The 24,696-nt window shown below is 35.9% G+C and overlaps 1 protein-coding gene across 7 annotated transcripts in view; it reads left to right on the top strand.

Moving 5' to 3' along the window:
• Positions 1–24,696, top strand: part of PXDNL (peroxidasin like) — a 522,985-nt gene that overhangs the window by 270,049 nt on the left and 228,240 nt on the right. For 6 of the 7 annotated variants that reach the window (XM_054561594.2, XM_054561592.2, XM_002819072.4 and 3 more), the window contains exon 4: positions 10,735–10,806. The exons of the other annotated variant lie outside the window; for it this stretch is intronic. In XM_054561594.2, coding sequence (XP_054417569.2) covers positions 10,735–10,806 — 72 coding nt within the window. The remainder of the gene's footprint in view (positions 1–10,734; positions 10,807–24,696) is intronic. 7 annotated transcript variants of the gene reach the window in all.

The following is a 24,696-nucleotide window of genomic DNA, read 5'->3' as shown; positions in this document are numbered from 1 at the left end:
AGTAGTATAATCAATTATAGATAGATTAAAAATAAAGAGGTGGAGAAAGTTGCATCATGCTAACACAAATGAAAAGAAAACTAGAGTAGCTATATTAATTTCAGATAAAGCAGACTTAAGGACAAAAACAAAAAGTATTGAGGGATAAAGAGAGTATTATGTAATGATAAAGGGATTCATTCTCCAAGAAGACACACAATCCTTAATGTATACGCACCTAACAGTAGAGCAGCAAAATATGTGAGGCAAAAACTGTTAGAGCTGCAAGAAGAAGTAGAGGAATCCACTATGATAGTTGAAGGCTTCAACATGCCTCTATCAGCAATTGACAGATCCAGCAGGCAGAAAACTAGTAAGGATGTAGTTGAACTGAACAGCACCATCACTCAACTGGGTCTAATTGAAATGTATAGAATACTCCACCCAGTGACAACAGAAATACACATTCTTCTCAAGCTCACATAGAACATTCACCAAGAAGGAACATATTATATGCCATACAACACATCTCATCTAATTAAAAAAATAGAAAGCATACAAAGTATGTTCTCAAACCACAGTGGAATTAAACTAGAAATTAATAACTGAAAGATAGCTGGAAAATAACAAAATATTTATAGATTAAACACACTTATAAGTAACATGCTGATCAAAGAAGTCTCAAGGGAAATTTAAAAATATTTTGAACTGAATAAAAATAAAAATACAACTCATCAGATTTCGTGGGATGCAGTGAAAGCAGTCCTTAGAGATATAGTGTTGAATGAATATATTAGAAAAGAAAAAAGATATAAAATCAATAATCTAGACCTCCAATCATAGGAGACAAGGGAAACAAAAGCAATATAAAATTAAACAAGCAGAAGAAATGAATAATTACAAAATAGAGCATAAATCAATAAAAGTGAAAATGGGAAACAATACAGAAATTTGACAAAAGTAAGAACTGGTTCTTTGAAAAAATTGTGAAAATTGACAAATTCCCAGCCAGGATAGTGAAGAAAAAAAAAGAATAAACACAAATTACTAATATCACACATAAAATTGGGCAATCTCTAGTGAACCATAGATGTTAAAAGAATAATAAAAGGGTATTATTAGCAATTTTAAGCCCATAAGTTTGGTAACTTAGATAAAATGGACTAATTTCTTGAAAGACACAATGTAACAAACCACACAAGAATAAAGAGATAATCTAAGTAGGCCCATATTTATTAAACAAATTGAATCAATAATTAATAACCTTCTAAAACAGAAAGCACCAGATTCAGATGATTTTACTGGTGAATTCTACCAAACATTTAAAGAAAAAATGACGTTAATTATGTATAATTTGTTCCAGAAAAGCAGAAGCAGAGGGAATACTTCCTAACTTTAATTATCTGAGGCCAACATTACCCTAATACCAAAACCAGAAAAATATATTACAGGAAATAATAAGCACAGACCAATATCTCTCATAAATATAAATGCAAGAATCCTCAACAAAATATTAGCTAATCAAATCCAACATTGCATAAAAGTAATTATACTATCCCAGGTGTACAAAGGTGGTTCAACATTTGAAAATCAGATAATGTAATCCATCATATCAACAGGTTAGAGAAGAAAAGTGATATATCAGCAGATGCATAAAATGCATTTGGCAAAATTGAACACCCATTTGTGATAAAACCTGAGCAAACTAGGAAGCGAGGGGACTCTCTTCACTCAATAAAGAAGATCCAAAAAAAATCCCTATAGCTAATATAATGCTTAATGGTGAGAAACTACAGGTTAAGTATCCTTTATATGAAATGCTTGGGACCAGAAATGCTTTGAATTATGGATTTTTTTTTATTTTGGCATATTTGCATATGCATAATGAGATATCTTAGGGATGGAATCCATATAAATATGAAATTCATTTATGTTTCACAATACATTACATGTATTAACCTTATGCACATAGACTAATAGTAATTTTATAAAATATTTTAATAATTTTTTGCATGAGACAAAGTATGTGTACATTGAACCATCAGAAAGCAAAGTTGTCACTGTCTCAGCCATCCATATAGACAATCTGTTGTTGTTTGACAGTACTCTCATTCCTGACTTGGAATCTTTTTTTTATACTTATTCACACATAAGTACTTAATAGTAAAAAATGACATATTATTATTACAGTGAAAAAATATTGTGTGCAGAGTACCTAAGCAGGGCAGTGGCATCACCAGATACCTGCGTCAGCTGTTGAACAACAGCAACGACAAACAATGGCAGGCTTTCAGCCTCCACCTATGATGTGGTTTTTCAACTAAAAAGTTACTGTGCACTTTATTTATTTATTTATTTATTTAGGAAAAGATACATTGCAGCTGAAGGGGGCTGGGAGAGCCCTTTTCCCTTGGGGACACTGAATAAGCTGTATGTTGTGTGACTGAGTTTTAACTACGACCTCTCACAGGAAGTCAGGTATAGAATTTTACCCTTGCATCATGTCCGCACTTAAAAAGTTTTGGATTTTGGAGCATTTCAGATTTCACATTTTTGGATTAGGGATGCTTAACCTGTATTGCTTTCCCACTAGGCTCAGGAACAAGGCCAGAATGTCCCCTCTCTCCATCCCTATTCACCATCGTACTGGAAGCCTTAGCTAATGAAATGTGGAAACAATAGATTGGGAAGGGAGAAATAAAACTGTCTTTGTTTGCAAATTACATGATTACTTATCAGGAAAATCCCAAACAATCAACACAAATCTCTTAGAACTAATAAGTGATTATAGCAAGGTTTATAAGATTCAAGGTTAATGTATCAAAGTTAATTGCTTTCCCGTATGCAAAATTTCACCAATAGTTTTGGCATCATTGATGAGCCTTGCATAAATATACTTTTATATTGTATTGCAAAATTATGATTTCCTAATTTGATGACTCCCTGTACTAGCTGGTATTCTTCTTAAAAGAAGGAATCTGTTCCCATGCCCCATCATGTTGTGTCTCTGTCGTTTTCTCTTTTTCTCCCTTATCTCAGTGGACTCATGAAATGCTAAACGTTAAGTACAGATGGACACAAATGTGTCCAAGTAGGCACCAGTGTGCCTACTTGAGGGTGGAGGTTGGGAGGAGAGTGAGCATGGAAAAACTCCCTAATGAGCACTAGGCTTATTATCTGGGTGGCAAAATAATCTGTGCACCAACCGTCTGTGACCTGAAATTTACGTATGTAACAAACCTGCACAGTACCCTCAGAACCCAAAATAAAAGTTGGAAATAAAATAAATTCTACGTATTATAATCAGTTCTATTATCCCTTTTTCTAACCCACAAATAGTCCCAAATTTGGCCAGTGGAAGACTCTTCCAGCTAACTCTTTCGTCGTTTTGACATAATCCCATTAGACTTTGAGTGCTTTTTGTCAAACATTGTGTCATATACTTTTGTTGCCCCAGACCTGGAAGCAGCTGTGTCTTCAAAGAGTTGGATTTCTTCTAGTGAAAAATAGTAATTGAAAATAAAATCTGAATAGCAAGTGTCCTTTTATACTGGGAGGTAATTAAATGTAGGATATTTTAGAAAACAAGATTTCAATTTCCTTGACATTTCATGCAGTCAAACATTTTTTCATGACTTTTAGATTTTGTGTGTATAGAAATGAATTTCCAACTTTGAATTAACAACTAGATTTATTTCACATTTTAAGTTATTTTGCATTTTTATTTTCACATATATTATTACTTGAAAATATGCATGGAATTTTTGTAGATAATAGAAAGTTACATCGCTCTGTACTGTCTTTTAAATATATTGAGCAGAGCATGATACCACACAGAGACTGAGGTGTGCAACTTTTGCAACTTACTGTGTAGTTCTTCACATGGAAATATGTTTACAATGGGGTATGTATCAACTGTGAATTTATCAGTCTATGTATTGAGTAGTGCAAAAAATAATTTTTTTGTAAGCCAATTATTATTTTGGACCTCATTCCACATAATGGCAGAAAACATCTTGGCCCAATTTGGGTAAACTTACCATTTGGGGTAAATAGAGTCCATTCAGAATCTTTGTTACTCATTCTTTTCTCTCTATTCAATCCAAAATACTGTTATGGATTGAATGTTTGTATCCTCCCAAGACTCCTATCTTGAAGCCCTAAGACCCAGTGTGATGGTATTTGGAGGTGGAGCCTTCAGCAGGTAATTGGGTTTAGGTGAGGTCATGAGTGTGGAGCCCCTGTATGGGAGTAGTGTCCTTGAAAGAGGAAGAGACATCAGGGCTTGCTCTCACTCTCTCTGTGCCATGTAAGGGCACAGTGACAAAGTGGCTATCTGCGAGCCAGGAAGAGAGACTTCAGAAACCAAACAGTGCCAGACCTTGATCTTGGACTTTGCAGCCTCTAGAACTGTCAGCATATAAATTGTTATTGTTCAAACCATCCAGACTATGTACTTTTGTTATGGAAGCCTGGGCTAAGATGGCAGCCCAGGCTCCATATGGCTTCATGAGACCTCTTGGTTGTTTTCATGGAGGTATTATGCTTGCTCTCTAGTCTGTGATCATTCTCATTCTGTGACGTGAAACACAAGTCTAGGTAGTCCTTGAGCACAGTCATGACATCTGGGGCTACTCTGTTTTTTTCTTGTCACAGGGTTGCAAGAGCAAACCAACCTCTACTGTGACATCTCCATTACAACTGCAACTCCCTCGCAGGTCTATGACTCTTGGTGTCACATCCACCCACTATAAGGCCTGCAAAACCCTTTTTCTCTTCCCCACCCCATTGAAGAGCTCAGTGATTTGTCAGGTTAGTTTTATGCCTTGATGCATCTTGCAGCCATCTCAGCACCTCTATGGTCCCATGGTAGATTAGAAACCTATCTGTGATGTCTGTCATCTTCCAGAGCAACCATCAGGAAATGGGGGTACAGACTCTATTCTCACACCTACCAACTGTTTTGATTTTTATTACTCTTCCCTTGGAACTAATTCTATGTTTGATGGGGAGGGTTTAGGCTTTTCATTGCTCGCCTCTATAACACTCCTTGGTCCAAAAGCCCAATAATTTTTATCTACACTGAGAGGGTGGAGTGAAAAACTTAATACATTAGTTCAGCAAGCATTTCCCCAACATTTTAGTGTCAAACCTATATAATAGCTATGTGAGACTTAAAAGGAAATAAATGATGTTTGATTTCTGTGATTTCATTCGTATAAGTTATTATTGGGGCTATAAATTTCACATAATTTTTTTTGGAATTAGGGAAAGAATCTTTAGTTACCTAAAGAAATTTAATGAAGCATGGAGGGATAAAATAAGTTGGTTAAAGTCTTCCAGTTGTAAAGATAAAAAGTGACATAATATTTTATACACTAAATATCATTTTTATAAAAAAAGATAACACAAAATATAAAACAACACATTTTAAAAGTAATGTTATTATCCAGGGTGAAGAACATGTAGATGAGTTTGATTTATTTCTTTAAAATTGTATATTTTATAAAGGGATATAATTTCTTACTCATATAATAAAAATAAATATGAAATAAATATGAAAAAGCAATATATCAATATATAATCATCTTAGAAAATATTGAAATATGAAAAAGAACAATGAAGAAAATAAATTTGTGCAAAACCCCAGGCCTGTTATCACTGTCAATGTTTTGGATGTAGTTTTAATTTTTATGTAGACACAGTTATTTTATATAATTTAGATAATTTTTATGTCTGTTTAACATTTTTTAAAAAGTGTAATTGTGGTAAAAATTACGAAACATAAAATGTACCATCTTAAACATTTCTAAATGATTTGGTATTATTCAGTATATTCACACTGTGGTGTAATCAATCTCCAGAACTTTTTAATCTTGCAAAACCGAAACTCTATACCCATTAGACAACTCTCCATTTCCATCTCTCTGTAGCCCCTGGCAACCACTATTCTACTTTCTGTCATTATGACTTTACTACTCTATCTTCCTCATACAAGAGGAATCATATAGTATTTGTCTTCTTGTGACCGGTTTACTTAGTTTAATGTCCTCGATGTTAATCCACTTTGTAGCATGTGTCAGAATTTCCTTCCTTTTTTTTAAAAAAAAATAATTCAAACTTTTTTTAGTAGAGATGAGATCTTGCGATCTCATCTGTCCAGACTGGACTTGAACCCCTGGGCTCAAGTGATCCTCCTGCCTTGGCTTCCTGAAATGCTAAGGCTGAATAATATATCATTGTATATATATACCACATTTTGTTTTTCTATTCACTCGCCAATGGACACTTGGGTTGAATCTACCTCTTGGCTATGTGAGTAGTGCTGGTGTGACATGTGTGTGCAGATATCTCTACTTTCAATTCTTTCAGATATTTGCCCAGAAGTATATTTGCCTAGGAATTGCTAGATGGTAATTGAATTTTTAATTTTTGAGGACTCTCCATACAGTTTTTCATAGTGGCTGTACCAATTTACATTCCCACCAACAGTGTACAGGATTCTTATTTCTCCACATCCTCACAAATGCTTATTTTGTCTTTTTGAAAGTAGCCATCCTAACATGTGAGGTGATAGCTCATTGTGGTTTTGATTTGCATTTCACTAATGATTAGTGAATTCTTGTTGGTCACTTGTACATTTTCTTTGACGAACTGTCTATTAAAGTCCTTTACCCATTTTTAAATGGTTTTTTTTTGGTTGTTGTTGCTGAGTTGTAGAAGGTCTTTGTATATTCTGGATATTAACTCCTTATCAGATATATGGTTTGCAAATATTTTTGTCCATTCTGCAAGTTGCCTTTTCACCCTGCTGACTGTATTCTTTGACATACCGAACTTTTAAATCTTGTAAAATTTAAAACTTTTAAATGGTGTAGTCCAGTTTACCTATTTTTACTTTTGTTGCCTTTGCTTTTGGTGTCACATTTAAGAAATATTTGCCAAACCCAAGGTCATGGAGCTTTCTCTGTATGTTTCCTTCTAACAATTTTAGGTCTTTGCTTCATTTTGAGTTAATTTTTGTATATAGTATAAGACAAAGTTCCAGTTTTATTCTTTTCCATGTGGAGAGCTAGTTTTCCCAACACTATTTATTTAACAGATTTTCCTTTCCTCATTGTGTATTCTTGGTACTCTTGTAAATAATCATTTGACCATATATGTGAGGGTTTATTTTTGGACTTCCTATTGGTCTGTATATCTGTTTCTATGCCAGTACCATGCTGTTTTGATTACTATACATTTGTTACAAGTTTTGAAATCAGAAAGTGTAAAATCTTCAACTATGTTATTCTTTCTCAAGATTGTTTTAACTGTTCAGGGCCTCTTGAAATGTCACATAGATTTTAGGATGAGATTCCCTATTTCTGCAAAAAAAAAAAATGCCATTGAAATTCTGATAGGGATTGTATTAAATTTTTAGATCATTCTGAGTAGTATTGACATTTTTACAATATTAAATCTTTAAGGCCATGAGTATGGGAAATCTTTCAATTCATTCACATTCTCTTTAATTTCTTATAGTAATGTTTTGTATCTTTCAATGTAGAAGTCTTTAACCCCCTTGGTTAAGTTTGTTCCTAGGTAGCTTATTATTTATAAGCTATTGTAAATGAAATAGTTGAGAAATATCTTTTTGATTTTTTATTTAGATTTTGATCAAAATTACTATTTCTAGGTTTTCTATTTCTATCAAATTTAGTATCAGATTTGTTTTTCTTAATTTTCCTTTAGTATTTACAGGTAATTTTCCTTACAGTGATTATCTTGGTACACAATAATCTTGATTTTTAAAATCCTGGTCCTAATTTATTTTACCTTTGACTTCTTGCTTTCTTCTTTCCTGTTAATACCAATTCTCCACAAGTTACCCCATGCTAGCAAGGTGCTTTCTCCCACTCATTTTACAAGCCCTTTCTTTCAATTCCTTAGGAGCCAGGGTTCTAATTTTCTCAATCTTAAATTCTCATCAGGGTGGTACTCTCACCCTTTGTTGTTCTACCCCTTCTTCCACAGTCCCTTCATCTGTAAAAAGTGGGGATTCCCACTTGACTCTGCTGAGGGTGGACTCTAGAGATGCTTTAGTGTTTTCACCACTTAAATGTAAATTGAAGTTGCTAATGCTCTCTTTCTCTGATTTTATGGTAGCTTGTGCTCTGGGTGATGTGTTTTTCTTCTTTGTTGAACTGTGTGGTTTTCAGAGGTGTGTGGAGAGATTTGAATTTAGCTGAATACCATTATCCTATGGGAAACTGGAAGCTGTGTGACTGCTGTTAATGAAACTGTCCCTATAAACTTTATAAAATTAATCAGGAAAGAAGGTGGGGGGGGGGGAAGAAACAAAAATAAGCGAAACTTTCAGCACATCAGCATTCATCATGAGATCAGCTGCTCTCTGACCCCTTCCTCATAGCTGTTTGGTGCCTATTGTCGTAAAATCACATAGACCCATGAAGATTATAGTTCTCCTTAACTGCTCTGTAGATAACAACTTGAGAATTATAAAATGTTAAGTTTTCCATTTGAGATATCCTTTTAGGTTATGCACACCAATAAGGTCTGAAGGACCTGATGAGGAGCTGACTCACCAAACAATGCTGTTTCCATATCCAAATAATATCCCCCTTATTCCAGCCAATCAACAACCCCAATTTTCTAACCTCTTTCCCTCCACTAATCCATTAAAAACCCCAGCCCAGAACTCATCGGGGTGAAGAATTTGAGGGTCCTTTCTGTCTCTTTATTTGGCTGCCCGTTGATAATTAAACTCTTTCTCTGCTGCAAACTCTGCTATCTCAGAGTATTGGTCTGTTACTCTTCAGCGAGCGTACAAACCTGTTGGTCCTACAACTTGAATATAGGTAGTAACATACCTGGAATTCATACTTTACTGATTTAATCAATTTGTGCAGATCTGATTGCAGAAGTTCTATTCTTTTCCCCCTACTTTGTGCTTATTTTTCCTGAACCGTTTTCTACAATATAACAATCTAAAGTGAATCTGTGTATCTGAGATAAAACATTATGGGAAACCTTTAGTTTTAAGTTTTGAAACTCCTTCATGAATATTTTATGATTTCATTTTATCTTTATGAAACAATCCCTCATTATTTGAAACTGACGATAATAGTAAAAACAAAGTATAGTGTTTGTATGCTTCTCAGTAGAAGTCAACTTCTTTATGCCTCAAGACATGACACCCTTGAAGTCATGTGGCTCTCAACATTCTAATAGTCTAAGGGCCTTTACCAGGAGGTATTTCTGAATCCAGTGGGGTACATTTACTGAATACTTTCACCTGTTCTGTACCTAGTAACAGTAGCTTTCAACCTTGCTGCATATTATTATCTCCTGTGGAGCTATGAAGAATATCAATATCTAGTCTGTACCCTGGACCCATCATTAAATCAGAATTTGTGGAGGCAGGGACCCAGACATCACTATAAGGCTTGGCTAGAACTCAAAATGAGGCCTTACAAATACTACTGACTCACGTACCTACACTATGATTTGCATACATCCACACTTGAGAACTACTAGTGAGTTTTGAGACCACTTCTCAATGCTTCTTATAAACTGTTTGAAGAAACATGGTTCTAGAATATTGTATTTCTTGAATTCTAACACGTAGCTATATTTTTGAGATTTGGAGTAAAAACAAAATCTTCTGAAGTATCAATTAATGCTGAGGAAAAACAATATCTAGTTAGATGTAAATCCACACTAGTCACTGCTACTTTTAGAAACTGGAGTCCTAAACTGGGGGAAAAGAAACTGGTTTGGAACTTTCAAAGCTTAACTAAGCAAATTATAGAAAATCAGTCCCTTCTTTATTTTTAGGCAGAATTGTGATTTTGATGGCCTTTAAGGCAGGACTGCAGATGAGCTGCAATTGAATTATCTAGAAAATATCCTGAGAGAGTCCGATTGATTAGGTTTGTGGGTGAGCTTTAGAATTGGTGTGTTTAACAAACCACCAGCTGATCCTGATGCACTGACAATATGCAAGAGCACATTTGATACTTGATATGCAAGACACTTGATAGAAGGTTTCAGGAATTCTGATTGTCCCAAACCCTGAGAGGCACAAGTAGAAAAGATCCAGGGCTTCATTTTCATGACATTAACAAACAGTGTGGAGAAGAAATCACCTTACTAACCTATGGTTGAAGAAAAAGGAGAAAGTGCTCATATGTCACATAAATTGTTTTCTTTAAACCCTTTGGTAAAGATTAGTTGTATCATCGTATTTATAAATCCATTTATAGTATTCTTTCCTGCAGATTTTCAACAGCAGCCACAGGAGGACCAAAATTCATCTTATGCATCTCTAAGATGCTTTTATCCTCTTAAGATGAATCCCATGGTGGTATTTGCCAGCTTTATAACTACCAGTTGAATATATTGAGTGTCATAAAATAAATTTTAAAAAATTGTTTATAGTCAAACTTATATTTTTCTTAGAGAAGTTGTTACTCAGTATATATGACTCCATTAGTCAGAATTTCTCCACAAATACTCTATGTTTCTTAATATTTTGAACCAAGGATCCATTTGAGAATTTGATGAGAGGCTTAGAACTCTTACCGATTGTACACATTTAAGTGAAATAACAGTTTCTATATATTGTTAGAGAATCCATGGACATCCCACAAAGCTCCTAAGGTCCACAGCTTATAGTTTAAAAAGTTTGTATCTAAGACATGTGGTATCTCTACTAATTTATAATTTAATGAGATTCTATATATTTTCCAGGTACCTGTATAAGAACGAAATCCATGCACTAGATAAGCAAACATTTAAAGGACTCATATCTTTGGAACATCTGTAAGTAATAGAAACTTTTTTATTAAATCACTCATGGTGACAGTTCAAATAGACAGCTTTTTAAATGCCATTATGTGATAGTTGAACAACTATTTTAAGCTTTTCCGTGTGGCTTGAATGATTGAATATCTGTCATCAGTTGGATAAAAATCAGAATGTATGATTGAGTTGGCATAAGGATAGAAAGACAGACAGAACTCAGCTGGAATTCCAGCACTGCATTTATTACTTGTGTGACATTGGGCAACTTACCCTCCGTGAACCTTTGTTTCCAAATCCTGAAATGCACATATTTCTGTGGTGCATGTTAAGGTACTGCATGCAAAGAGCAATAATGTTTATTAAGCAAAAATGTTTCTTACTTGACTTAAAATTGGCATTTTATAGAAGGTAATTTATAGCTGTGACTATAATTTATGAAACAAGTTCAAGCTTTTAACTGACATTAGAACTTCTGAAACATGGGATTATACCTCTCATTTTACAGATAATAAAATTAACTTCAATGTTAGTTAAATGATTTGCCCCAAATTAAGAGTCTGTATTATTATTATTATTATTATTATTATTTTTGAGGCAGAGTCTCTCTCTGTTGCCCAGACTGGAGTGCAGTTGTCCCATCACAGCTCATCCGCCTCCTGGGTTCAAGTGATTCTTGTGCCTCAGCCTCCCAAGTAGCTGGGATTACAGGTATGCCCCACCATGCCCGCCTAATTTCTATGTTTTTAGTGGAGACAGGGTTTCACCACATTGGCCAAGCTGGTCTTGAACTTTTGGCCTCAAGAGATCTGCCCGCCTCGGATTCCCAAAGTGCTGAGATTATAGTCATGAGCCTTCATGCCTAGCTCTGTAGCATTATTATTACAACTCAAACTGACTGCTATCTTAGTGTACTTTTTAGCATTTGATACTTCATGAAAACCTCAGATTCACCATCATAATTTCAGTGTGAAATATGAATTCTTCAATATCAAAAAGTCATATCGTATACTAATACTGCTACTAAACTGCAATTTGATGTTTTATTCATAGATTTCTCTCAATTACAAGTGTTTGAAACACAAATACTAATTAGATAATTAAAAAGATTTTTCCCATTGATGACAACCTATGGGATAGTTCTGAAACTCGGATATGTAGAATGCAGGCTGGTTTTTAAGTATTGGCAGGATTTCTGTATATCAGGAGCTTTTGATCCTGAAATGTGTTTCCATATTCAATATGGTTTCTTAATTTCAAAACATGATTTTATTTCTGTAATAAATATGGTTAGAAGAAATCTAAATTTCTTTTTCATAGAAGGCCAAACTGTTAGGTTATAGTATTAAAAAACAGTCAACCAATCCAAAAAAGTTTTTAAATTGCCTTTGTTCTACTTTTGTCTCTTATTAATTTCCTTTTACATGACTGCTATGGTTTGAAACTCATGCTGAAATTTAATTACCATTGTAGCAGCATTAAGAAGTGGGAACTTTAAGGGGTGATTAGACCATGAAAGGTAATGAATAGATTAATGTTGTCGTTGTGGAAGTGAGTTTCTTATTGTGGGAGGAAGCTCTTTATTATGGGAGTGGGTTCCTTATAAAAGGACAAACTTGGCTTCTTCTTGCTCTCTCGCCCTCTCTTGCCCTTTTGCCATGGGATTATACTGCAGGAAGGCCCTTAAAGGATGCTGGCCCTTCAATCTTGGAATTCCCTGCCTCTAGAATTGTGAGCCAACGAATTTCTGTTCATTATGAATTACTCCATCTGTGGTACTCTGTTATAGCAGCATAAAATGACTCAGAAAGAGAATTGGTACCAAAGAGTAGGGTGTTACTGTGACAAACACCTGAATATTTGGAAGTGACTTTGGAACTGGATAATGGGTACAAATGGGAAGAATCTGGAGAACCAGGATAGAAAAAGCTTGTATTGCCATGAACAGATCATTAAGGGCAGTTCTGGCGAGGGCTCAAAAGAAAAGGAGAGCTGTAGGGAAAGTCTAAAACTTCTTAGAGGTTGCTTAAGTAGCTATGATCAGAAAGCTGGTATAAATATGGACAGTAAGGCAATTCTGATGGGGTCTTGGACAGAAATGTGGAACAAGGTAATGGAAACTGGAGTAAAGGCCATTATTTTCTAACGTGGCAAATAACTTGGCTGAATTGTGTCTATACCAGAGGGCTTTATGTAAGGCTGAATTTAAGAGAATGAACTGGGACATCTGGTGGAATAAATTTTTAAGCAAAACGTTGAAGGAGCTGCACAGCTTCTATTAAATGCCTAGAGTAAAATGTAGGAAGAGATGAATGATTTAAAGATGACATTTATAATTAAAAGGGAAGTGGAACATAAAGATTTAGAAAATTCACAGCCTGGCCAAGTAAAGAACAAAAAAAGTGCAAGGGTGCAGCCAATTGATCCTTTGATAAAGGGATTAGAGTAGATAAAATAAGCCAGGTGCCATTCATCAAGACAATGGGAGAATGACACCCAATTCATTTCAGAGATTTTTGAGGCAGCCTCAAGAGAGCATCTCAGCATGCCTGAAAAAAATCAGCATTCACTACCCTACACCACCGTAAGTCTCTGCCCCCCAAATTCCCAAACAGTGCTCCTTGGTCACCTCAGCTGTCACTCAAGTGGGCTTAGGTGTGGATTGTGCCCCTAATTTGAGGAATGCAAGTGGTAAGACTTGACAGCAGATTTATGTTTTAGTACGTATTTGTAAACCTCACACAATAAGTCTTTAAACTTATTGGTAAAGAACATCTTTAAAAAACATTTTATATGCTTGTTTACAGAATTCACAGAATGGTAAACAGTCCAATTCACTGTAATAAGTCAGCTCACAATACATCTTTGAAGTAACATACTTCGATTCATCTTTTAAATGTGGATGTATAAACTCCTCACATTATGGCTTAGAACACAAGGGCAAGGGACATCTTTAAAAAGCATGTTTTAAACATGTGGTTAAAAAGTTCACTGTGTTAAACAGTTCAATTCATTTTAATAAAGTGCTTCACAATGCATCTTTGAAGTAACATGTCCAGATTCATATTTTCAGTGTGTATATATATATAAAATCCCTCACAATAAGGCAATAAACTAAATGATAAGGAACATCTTTTAAATGTGTATTTGTACATTTGTTTACAGAGTTCATTGTTTGGGAAGCGATTCAATTCACTGTAATAAAGGAGCTCACAATGCATCTTTGAAGTAACACATTCATTTCATGTTTTCAATGTGCATATATAAACTTCTCACAGCAAGGCATTAAACTAAATGACGAAGAACATCAGTAAAAAGCATATTTTATACACTTACTTACAGAGTCCGCAGTTTGGTATTAATTCTCAAGATGCACAGAATGAGTGGGCTGTGGGGTCAAAAATGGTCTCCACCTAGATTTCAAAGGATGTTTTGGACAGCCTGGGGCCCCAGGCAGTGCCTTTTCACAGGAGCAGAGCCATTGCAGACAGTCCATACGAGGGCAATGCCTAGTGGAGTAATGGGAGTGGGACTGCCACTAAGATCCCAGAACTATTGAGCTGCCAGTGTGCAATGTCAGCCTGGGAGAGCTGCAGCACAAGACTTCAACTCATGAGAGCTTTGGGTGTGCTGAGCCATAGGGCTTGGGCTGCTTGAGGCCTTGGGGGCCCAACCCCTACCCCACCTTGTCCAGGAGGCAGGACACAGAGTCAAGGAAGATAATTCGAGAGCCTTAGGATTTAATGTTGTTCACCCTGTTGGATTGTGGACTTACTTGGCAACAATTGTTCCTTTTTTCTTGCCTGTTTTTCCCTTTTGTAATTGGAATGTCTGTTCTATGTATGTCCCACATTGCATTTTGGAAGCATGTAACTGGTTTTGATTTCACAGGCTCACAGCTGTGGGGAAATTTGCCTCAGGATGAATCATGCCTTGAGTCTCACCCATATCTGATTTATTTAATTTTTTGTCTATCTTTTATTATTGTTACTATTATTATTTCAATAGTTTTGGGGGGAACACATGGTTTTTGGTTACATGAATAAATTCTTTAGTGGTAATTTTTGAGATTTTGGTGCACCCAACACCTGAGCAGTGTACACTGCACCCAATGTGTAGTCTTTGATCCCTCACCCCCGCTTCCATCCTTACTCCGAGTACCTAGAGTCCCTTATATAATTCTAATGCCTTTGCATCCTCATAGCTTAGTTCACACTTATGAGAACCTACAATATTTGGCTTTCCATTTCTGAGTTACTGCACTTAGAATAATGGTCTCCATCTCCATCAAGGTTGCTGCAAGTGCCATTATTTCATTCATTTTTATGGCTGAGTAGTATTTCATGGTATATATATACCACATTTTCGTTTTCGCTTGTTGGTTGATGGGCATTCAAGCTGGTTCCATATTTTTGCAATTGCAAATTGTGCTGCTATAAACATGGTTGTGCATGTGTCTGTTTTATATAATAACTTCTTTTTCTGTGGGTAGATACCTAGTAGTGGGATTGCTGGATCAAATGGTAGTTCTACTTTTAATTCTTTAAGAATCTCCATACTGTTTTCCATAGTGGTTGTATTAGTGGTTGCCCTACCAGCATTGTAAAAGTGTTCCTTTTTAACCACATCCACGCCAACATTTGATATTTTTTGGTTTTTTAATTACATTATGGCCATTCTTGTAGGAGTAAGGTAGTATTGCATTGTGGTTTTGATTTGCATTTTCCTGATAATGAGTGATGTTGAGCATTTTTTCATATATTTGTTGGCCATTTGTATACCTTCTTTTCAGCATTGTCTATTCATGTCCTTAGCCCACTTTTTGATGGGATTACTTGTGTTTTTCTGACTGATTTGTTTTAGTTCCCTTATAGATTTGGATGTTAGTCCTTTGTCAGATGCATAGTTTGCAAATATTTTCTCCCACTCTGTGGGCTGTCTTTTACTCTGCTGATTGCTTCTTTTGCTGTGCAGAGGCTTTTTAATTAAGTCCCATCTATTTATCTTTGTTTTTGTTGCATTTGCTTTTGGGTTCTCGGTCATGAAGTCTTTGCCTAGGCCAATGTCTAGAAGAGTTTTTACAATGTTATCTTCTAGAATTTTTATGGTTTCAGGTCTTAGATTTATGTCTTTGACCCTTCTTGAGTTGATTTTTGTATTAGATGAGAAAAGGATCCAGTTTGATTCTTCTACATGCGGCTTTCCAATTATCCCAACACCATTTGTTAAATAGGGTCTCCTTTCCACACTTTATGTTTTTATTTGCTTTGCCAAAGATCAGTTGGCTGTAAGTATTTGGCTTTATTTCTGAGTTCTCTATTTCATTCCATTGTTCTACTTGCCTGTTTTTATACCAGTAGTACCATGCTGTTTTGGTATTTATAGCCTTGTAGTATAGTTTATAGTCAGATAATGTGATGCCTCCAGATTTGTTCTTTTTGCTTAGTCTTGCTTTTGTGAGCTCTTTTTTGGTTCCATATGAATTTTAGGATTGTTTTTCATAGTTCTGTGAAGGATTATAGTGATATTTTGATGGAAATTGTATTGAATTTATAGATTGCTTTTGGCAGTATGGTCATTTTCATAATACTGATTCTACCCATCTGTGAACATAGGGTGTGTTTGCATTTGTTTGTGTCATTTATGATTTCTTTCAGCAGCATTTTTTAGTTTTTGTTTTAGAGATCTTTTACCTGTTTGGTTAGGTATATTTGTAAGGTTTTTATTTGTTTGTTTGTTTTTTGTTTGTTTGTTTGTTGTTTTTCAGCTGTTGTAAAAGGGGCTGAGTTCTTGATTTGGTTCTCAGCTTGGTCACTGTTGGTGTATAGCAGTGCTACTGATTTCTGTACATTGATTTTGTATTCTGAAAGTTTACTGAATTCGTTTATCAGATCTAAGAGCTTTTTGGATGAGTCTTTAGGGTTTTCTGGTACAATCATATCATTGGCGAACAACGACAGTTTGACTTCCTCTTTACCGATTAGGATGTCCTTTCTTTCTTTCTCTTGTCTGATTGCTCTGGCTAGGACTTCCAGTACTATGCTGAATAAAAGTAGTGAAAGTGAGCCTCCTTGTCTTGTTCCAGTTCTCAGGGGTAGTGCTCTCAGTATAATGTTGGCTGTGGGTTTGTCATAGATGGCTTTTATTACCTTAGGGTATGTCCCTTCTATGAAAATTTTGCTGAGGGTTTTAATCATAAAGGATGCTGAATTTTGTCAAATGCTTTTCCTGCATCTACTGAGATAATAATACAATTTTTTGTTTTAATTCTGTTTATGTGGTGTATCACATTTATTGACTAGTGTATGTTAAACCAACCCTACATCCATGGTATGAAACCCACTTGATCATTGTGTATTATCTTTTTGATATGCTGTTGGATTTGCTTAGCTAGGTTTTTGTTGAGGATTTTTGCATCATGTTCATCAGGGACATTGGTCTGTAGTTTTCTTTTTTTGTTACAACATCTCCTCGTTTTGGTATTATGGTAATAGTGGCTTCATAGAATGATTTAAGGAGGATTCCCTCTTTATCTTTTGGAATAGTTTCAGTAGGATTGGAACCAATTCTTATTTGGATGTCTGATAGAATTCAGCTGTGAATCTATCTGGTCCTGGACTTTTTGTTGTTGTTGTTGGCAATTTTTTATTACTGGTTCAATCTCACTACTTGTTATTGGTCTGTTCAGAGTTTCTATTTCTTCCAGGTTTAATCTAGGAGGTTTGTATATTTCCAGGAATTTATTCATCTTCTCTAGGTTTTCTAGTCTATGCACACGAATGTGCTCATAGTAGCCTCAAGTGATATTTTGTATTTCTGTGGTATTGGTTTTAATATCTCCCATTTCATTTCTGATTGAGCTTATTTGGATCTTCTCCCTTCTTTTCTTGGTTAATCTCACTAACGGTCTATTGATTTTGTTTATCTTTTCAAAGAACCAGCTTTTTGTTTTATGTATCTTTTGTATTGTATTGTTTGTTTCCATTTCATGTAGTTCTGCTCTGATTATTATTATTTCTTTTCTTCTGCTGGCTTTGGGTTTGGCTAGTTTTTGTTTCTCTAGTTCCTTGAGATGTGAACCTAGATTGTCTGTTTGTGCTCTTTTAGATTTTTTGATGTATGCATTTAATGCTATGAACTTTCCTCTTAGCACTGCTTTTTCTCTATCCCAGAGGTTTTGATAAGTTGTGTCACTATCATCATTCAGTTTGAACAATTTTTCAGTTTCCATCTTGATTCAGTTTTGACCCAAAGATCATTCAGGGGCAGATTATTTAATTTCCATGTATTTGTATATTTTTGAGAGTTCCTTTTAGAGTGAATTTCCAACTTTATTCACCTGTGATCTGAGAGAATACTTGATATAATTTCAGTTTTCTTAAATTTCTTGAGACTTGTTTTGTGTCCTGTCATAATGTTCTATTTTGGAGAATGTTCCATGTTCTGATGAAAAAAATATATATGTTCTTCAGTTATTGGGTAGAATGCTCTGTAAATATCTGTTAAGTCCATTTTTCCTACGGTATAGTTTAAGTCCATTGCTTCTTTGTGGACTTTCCATCTTGGTGACCGGTCCAGTGCTGTCAGTGGAGTACTGAAGTCCCCATTATGATTGTGTTGCCATCTATCTCATTTCTTAGGTCTAGTAATAATTGTTTTATAAATTTTGGAGCTCCAGTGTTATGTGCATATGTATTTAAAATTGTGATATTTTTCTATTGGGCTAATCCTTTTAGTATTATATAATGTCTCTTTTTGTCTTTTTAAACTGTTATTGCTTTATAGTGTGTTTTGTCTGATGTAAGAATAGCTATTCCTGCTTGCTTTTGGTTTCCATTTGCATGAAATCCCTTTTCCCACCCCTTTGCCTTAAGTTTATGTCAGTCCTTATGTGTTAGGTGGACCTCTTGAAGACAGCAAGACTTGGCTGTTGGATTTTTATGCATTCTGCCATTCCATATCTTTTAAGTGGATCCTTTAGGCCATTTACATTCAATGCTAGTAATGAGATGTGAAGTACTGTCCTATTTATTGTGCTAGTTATTGCCTGAATACCTTGTTTTTTTCCACTGTGTTATTGTTTTATAGGTCCTATGAGATTTGTGCTTTACAGAGGTTCTATTTTGGTGTATTTTGCGGGTTTGTTTCAAGAGTTAGCATTTTTTTGTAGTGCTGGGTTGATAGAGGTGAATTCTCTCAGCATTTGTTTGTCTGAATTATACTTTATCTCTCCTTCATTTATGAAGCTTAGTTTTGCTGGATACAAAATTCTTGACTAACAATTATTTTGTTTAAGGAGGCTAAAGATAGAACCCCAATCCTGGCTTGTAAGGTTTCTGCTGAAAAATCTGCTGCTAATCTGATAAGTTTTCCTTTATAGACTACTTGGTACTTTTGCCTCACAACTCTTAAGATTTTTCCCTTCATCTTGAATTTAGATAACATGATAACTATGTGGCTAGGTGATGAACTTTTTGTGTTAAATTTCCTGAGTATTCTTTGAGCTTCTTGTATTTGGATGTCTAGACCTCTAGAAAGATCAGGGAAGATTTCCTTGATTATTCCCTCAAATAAGTTTTCAGAAGTTTTAGATTTCTCTTCTTCAGGAACACCAATTATTCTAATGTTTGGTTGTTTAACATAATCCCAAATTTCTGGGACGCTTTGTTCATTTTTAAAATTCTTTTTTCTTTGTCTTTGTCAGATTGGGTTAATTCAAAAGCCTTTTTTTTTTTGAATTCTGAAGTTGTTTCTTCTACTTGTATGATTCTATTGTTCAAAACTTTCCAGTGTATTTGTATTTCTATAAGTGTGTCTTTCATTTCCAGAAGTTGTGATTGTGTTTTCTTTATGCTATCTATTTCTCTGCAGACTTTTTCATTCATATTCTGTATTTAAAAAAAATATCTTCTTCATCTTTCTCTGGTGCTTCCCTGAGTAGCTTAATAATCAACTTTCTGAATTCTTTATCTGGCAATTCAGAGATTTCTTCTTTGTTTGGATCCATTGCTAGAGAGCTAGTGTGAGCTTTTGGGGATGTTGTAGAATGTTGTTTTGTCATACTTTCAGAATTACTTTTCTGGTTCCTTCTCATTTGGGTAGACTGTTTCAGTGGAAAGATCTGGGACTCAGCTGCTGTTCAGATTCTCTTGTCCCATAGGGTGATCCCTTGATGTGGCATTCTCCCCCTTCCCCTAGGGATAGGGTTTTCTGAGAGCCAGACTTTGGTAACCATTATTGCCCTCTGGGTCTAGCCACCCAGCAGGGCTACTGGGCTGTAGGCTGGTGCTGGAGAATGTCTGCAAAGTCTTGTGATGTGATCTGTCTTTAGGTCTCCCAGCCATGGATACCAGTCTCTGCTCTGGTGGAGGTTGTGGGGAAGTGAAGTGGACTATGTTGGAGTCCGTTGTTGGAGTTTTATTTAGTGTGCTGGTTTTCTTGAATGCTGATTATGTTAGTGGTGAAGCTAACACATGGTCAGAGTCAGGATCTGTGGTTAGCCAGGGTGTTGCAGCTGGTGAAATTTGCTGTTGTTTGCTCCTTCTTTGGAGCAGGGTTGTTCTGTTATGAGTTGAAATAATAGCTTGAGTTGGTGGCCTCCAGCCAGGAGGTGGTACTTTCTAGAGAGTACCAGCTGTGGCAATAGGAGGGGGATATGGGTTTGCCCTACATTGGTCAGGATAGGTACTCAGGTTTCTCAGGTGATGGGTGGGGCCATAGAGCTCCCAAAAGTTTATGTCTTTTGCCTTTGGCTATCAGGGCAGGTAGAGAAAACCATCAGGTGGGGGCAGGTTGGGCAGTACCGAGCTCAGACTTTTCTTTGGTGGGGCTTGCTGCGGCCACTGTGGGGGATTGAGCGGGTGGTTCTTTGGCCAATGGAGTTATGATCCAAGGGGGATTATGAATGCCTCTGCTGCTTCATTCAGGTTTTCAGAGAATTGGGGGAAGCCAGCAGTGACAGGCCTTACCCTGCTCTCATGGATTCAGCAAGGCCAGTCTCGCTCCTGCTGTGCCCCACCCATCTGCACTGAGTTTATATCCATGCAGCCTCTGTGCAGGGCTGAGATCTTGCCCCAGGCTACAAGCCTTCTGACTGAGAAAGCAAGTAGGGCTCTCAGGCCTCGCCCTGCCCTGCCTGCCTGCACCATCCGCTGGAGTTTCTGCACTCATTTCTGCACTTCATGTTCACCCTCCACCCCAGATTTTGTTCAGGAAAGTTCATGCTCAGTTGCAATTATTACCAAATTCAACTAAGAGCTTCCTTTACCCTGTGGCCCCTCCCCAATTCTGCTAGCTGCCTTCCCTTCCCCAAGGACCTCTGTGAGGTAAGGCTAGGAATGGCTTCCCTGGACTCAAGCTGGTGACCAGGAGTGCCTACAGGGCTCTTTCTGCTGCTTTATCTACTTTTACATTTCACTCAGCTCCCTAAATCCCATCCAATACTAATCAGGTCAGATCTTGCTTAGCTTTTGAGATCAAACAAGATCAAGCACTTTCAGGGTGGTATGGCTATAGATTCAGGTCCTTAAATCCGTTTCAGCTATAGGTAAGGTTAAATCCTTCTCCTGTGATCTGGATTTTTAGGTTGCCCAGTGGGAATGCATGTTCAGAGGCTGAATTTTCCCCTTCTAACAATTTAGGAACTCACAGTTTTCTGGCTGTCTCACAGCACTTGTAGCAGCAAGCGGCTGCTATAAAGGGTCTGTGAATTCTTTTGGTTTTCCTCATGTGTTGCTATAGTGGTTATTGAAGCAAGAGTTCACAATGTAAGTTTTCAGATGCTGTTCTGTCTGTCCAAATGGGAGCTGCTTGTTAGTCCTGTCTTCTGTCCATCATCCCCCCTACCCACCCATATCTGATTTAAATGAGACTTTGGACTTTAGACTTTTCAGTTGATGCTGGAATAAGTTAAGATTTTGAGGCTATAGAGATGAAAATAACATATTTTGTATGTAAGACAGACTAAGTTTGAATGTTTGTTTCCTCTGAATATCAGATTGAAATTTAATTGCCTTGTAGCAGTATTAAGAGGTTGGGCTTTTAAGAAGTGATTAGACCAAGAAGGCTGTGCCCTCATGAATAGATTAATGCCATTACTGTGGGGGTGAGTTCCACATCTTGGGATTGGGTTCCTTATGAAAGGATGTGCTTTTTTCCCTTTTGGCTCTCTCTCACCCTCTCTTTGCCCTTCTGCCATGGGATGATATAAGGCCATGGGATGCCCTTCTGCTATGGGATGACATAAGGCCATGGGATGCCCTTCTGCCATGGGATGACATGGGATTGAGGGGATGATTGGCCTCTCAATCTTGGACTTTCCAGCCTTCAGAGCCATGAGCCAATATGTTTCTATTCATTATAAATTACCCAGTCTGTGATTTTTTTTAAGAGCAGTACAAAACAAACTAAGACAATGACTACTAAACTATCACTGTGATAAAATGTGTGCCTTTATCTTTTTAAAAAATAATTTTACATTGTGTAATGCTTTAGGTAATTTTTACTATATTGCTGAATCATCACATTAACCAATCAAGTACACATTTTTAAATAAAGACAAAATGGAAAGCCCTTATCACTGTGATGTTTTTCATCAAATATATTTACAGATGGCTTATAAAAATTAGCATATGAAAAGTTCTAATTCCCATTTAAAATGCACATAATTCTCAGCAGTAAGTGCTTTATATTCTGATAATAATTACTGGTCTTACTAATATTGAGTAATCTTAGTATTTAAAGCCAAGAAAACAGACATTTTTGCTTTCTATTTTAAAACTGATTCCATGCTGTTGTGAATCACTATTCAAAGAGAATTTTTGGTTTCCAAACATGTAATCTATAATCCTTAAAATTTATCATAATTTTAATCATAACTCTGAAATTCAATTTTATTTCAGTATATCTTGGCAAAACAATGATAGATCTTAAGGTGCCTGAGATATTTGTTCTTTATACTGCCTTTATTTTAATGTTTCTTATTGTACATCATCCATTTTAAATTAAATTTATTTTTGAGGAAGGCAGAGATAAATAATAGATCTTTTCAGAGGTCTTGACAGTAGCACAGTATAGAAATGCCAATCCTGCTACAGACATAAATATTCACAATTCGTATAAAAATACACTTTTTGATTTTTCTGTTGGCTTCATGACATAGCCTTTGACCCTAAAAAGTAGGTTGTGGGGGGTGAGGAAGGGATATTGAAGAAGGATTTGTTAGCCTTATTCTTGATTGTTTGCTGATTGAAAATTTGCCAAACTACATTGGCTTCAAGTATAAATGTCCTCTTTATGTTGCATTAGGTTATTTTCTATGTGTTGGCTACATCAGGAGAAATTTGGTAAACACAACAATGTCATAGAATAAACAAAAATGTTACTTTAAGCATCAGTGAGGGCTAGATAGTTCTGAAGAATAACCTGATGTTATATTGATTGTGTCAGTGCAGAAGATAGCATAGGGAAGAGTAATCATCTTGTAAGAATTATAATCATCAGATTTTTATGAAAGAAAATGGATGATAATTTATTATCAGGCCTCACCCCTCCCCACCTGCCTGCACCATCTGCTGGAGCTTCTGTGCTCATATCTGCACTTCATGTTCACCCTCCACCCCAGATTTTGTTCAGGAAAGTTCATGCTCAGTTGCATGAGCATGCTCAGTTGCATAAAGCATATCATACTTTAAAATGATCAGACTTGAGAGGATATAATGAACTTTTACCAAAGGTAAAGACCTTTTGATTAGGTATTATTTTCTCCTTTTATATACACATCCTGTTAGCTGGATGTTTCTGCTCTACAAATGGCACAGAGGACTCTTTAATCACTCCACTTTTCAGAACAAGAGTAATCGGTATGTTCTTAGAAAGCACTGTTTAATAATGCTGATGTTAATCAATCATCCTGCTTTCAGTTATTCCTCATCTACAATTTCTGCCTTTATTTCACTGATAGAGCTGACATATTTTCATATTTTTATTGATTATCCTTGCCAATAAATTTTTCTTTTTTCTTGCCTCCTTAGTAGGCACCAAATATCTCTTTTGTAAAAATTATATCTTCTAGCCATGTTCCTCATATGACCATTGAACTAGAAGTGTTATAATCCACTTTGACTAGTCATTCTTTCTTTCTTTCTTTTTTTTTTTTTTTTTTTGATATGGAGTCTTGCTCTGTCACCAGGCTGGAGTGCAATGGCGTGATCTCGACTCACTGCGACCTCCACCTCCTGGATTCGAGTGATTCTTCTCCCTCAGCTTCCCAAGTAGCTGGGATTACAGGTGCACACCACCATACCCGGCAAATTTTTTGTATTTTTAGTAGAGAAGGGGTTTCACCATGTTAGCCAGGATTGTCTCAATCTCCTGACCTTGTGATCTGCCCATAGTCATTATTTTTTAACTTACATTTCCTCTTCAGTATATAGCCTTATATTTATTACCTCTTCTTTTCTTTACCTGTTTACTTATTTCTAAGTGGGATATTTTACTAGAGTACCTTTTTTAAACAACAGCAGGCTTCTACACCTGTGTAAAACTGCTACATATTGCATCATGTATTAAATACAAACTTTTTATCTTATCATCTACTAAATTTATGGAAAGAGGCAGAGTAGTATCACCAGGCATAAAGTCTTGGAAATCAAACAGACCTGAGTTTGAATTGAGTGAAAGTTTGGCACTTAGCTCTTTGATCTTGAGAATTCCGCTTTAAAATTCTAAGTCTTAGAGTTTCTTGGTATTGTTTATAAAATGAGAATAATTACAGTGATTTGACAGGCTGGTTCTGAAATCTAGAGGTAATGTATGAAACACTTGGTAGGAGCAGATTCTGAAATAATAATACCTATTTTCTTTGTTACTGTATTAATTATTTTGTTATTATTATTTCAGCAATTACTTTCT

Source organism: Pongo abelii, chromosome 7, assembly GCF_028885655.2.
Source record: "Pongo abelii isolate AG06213 chromosome 7, NHGRI_mPonAbe1-v2.0_pri, whole genome shotgun sequence".
In the NCBI taxonomy this organism is placed as follows: Eukaryota; Metazoa; Chordata; class Mammalia; order Primates; family Hominidae; genus Pongo; species Pongo abelii.
This window is presented reverse-complemented; position numbering and strand designations above follow the sequence as displayed.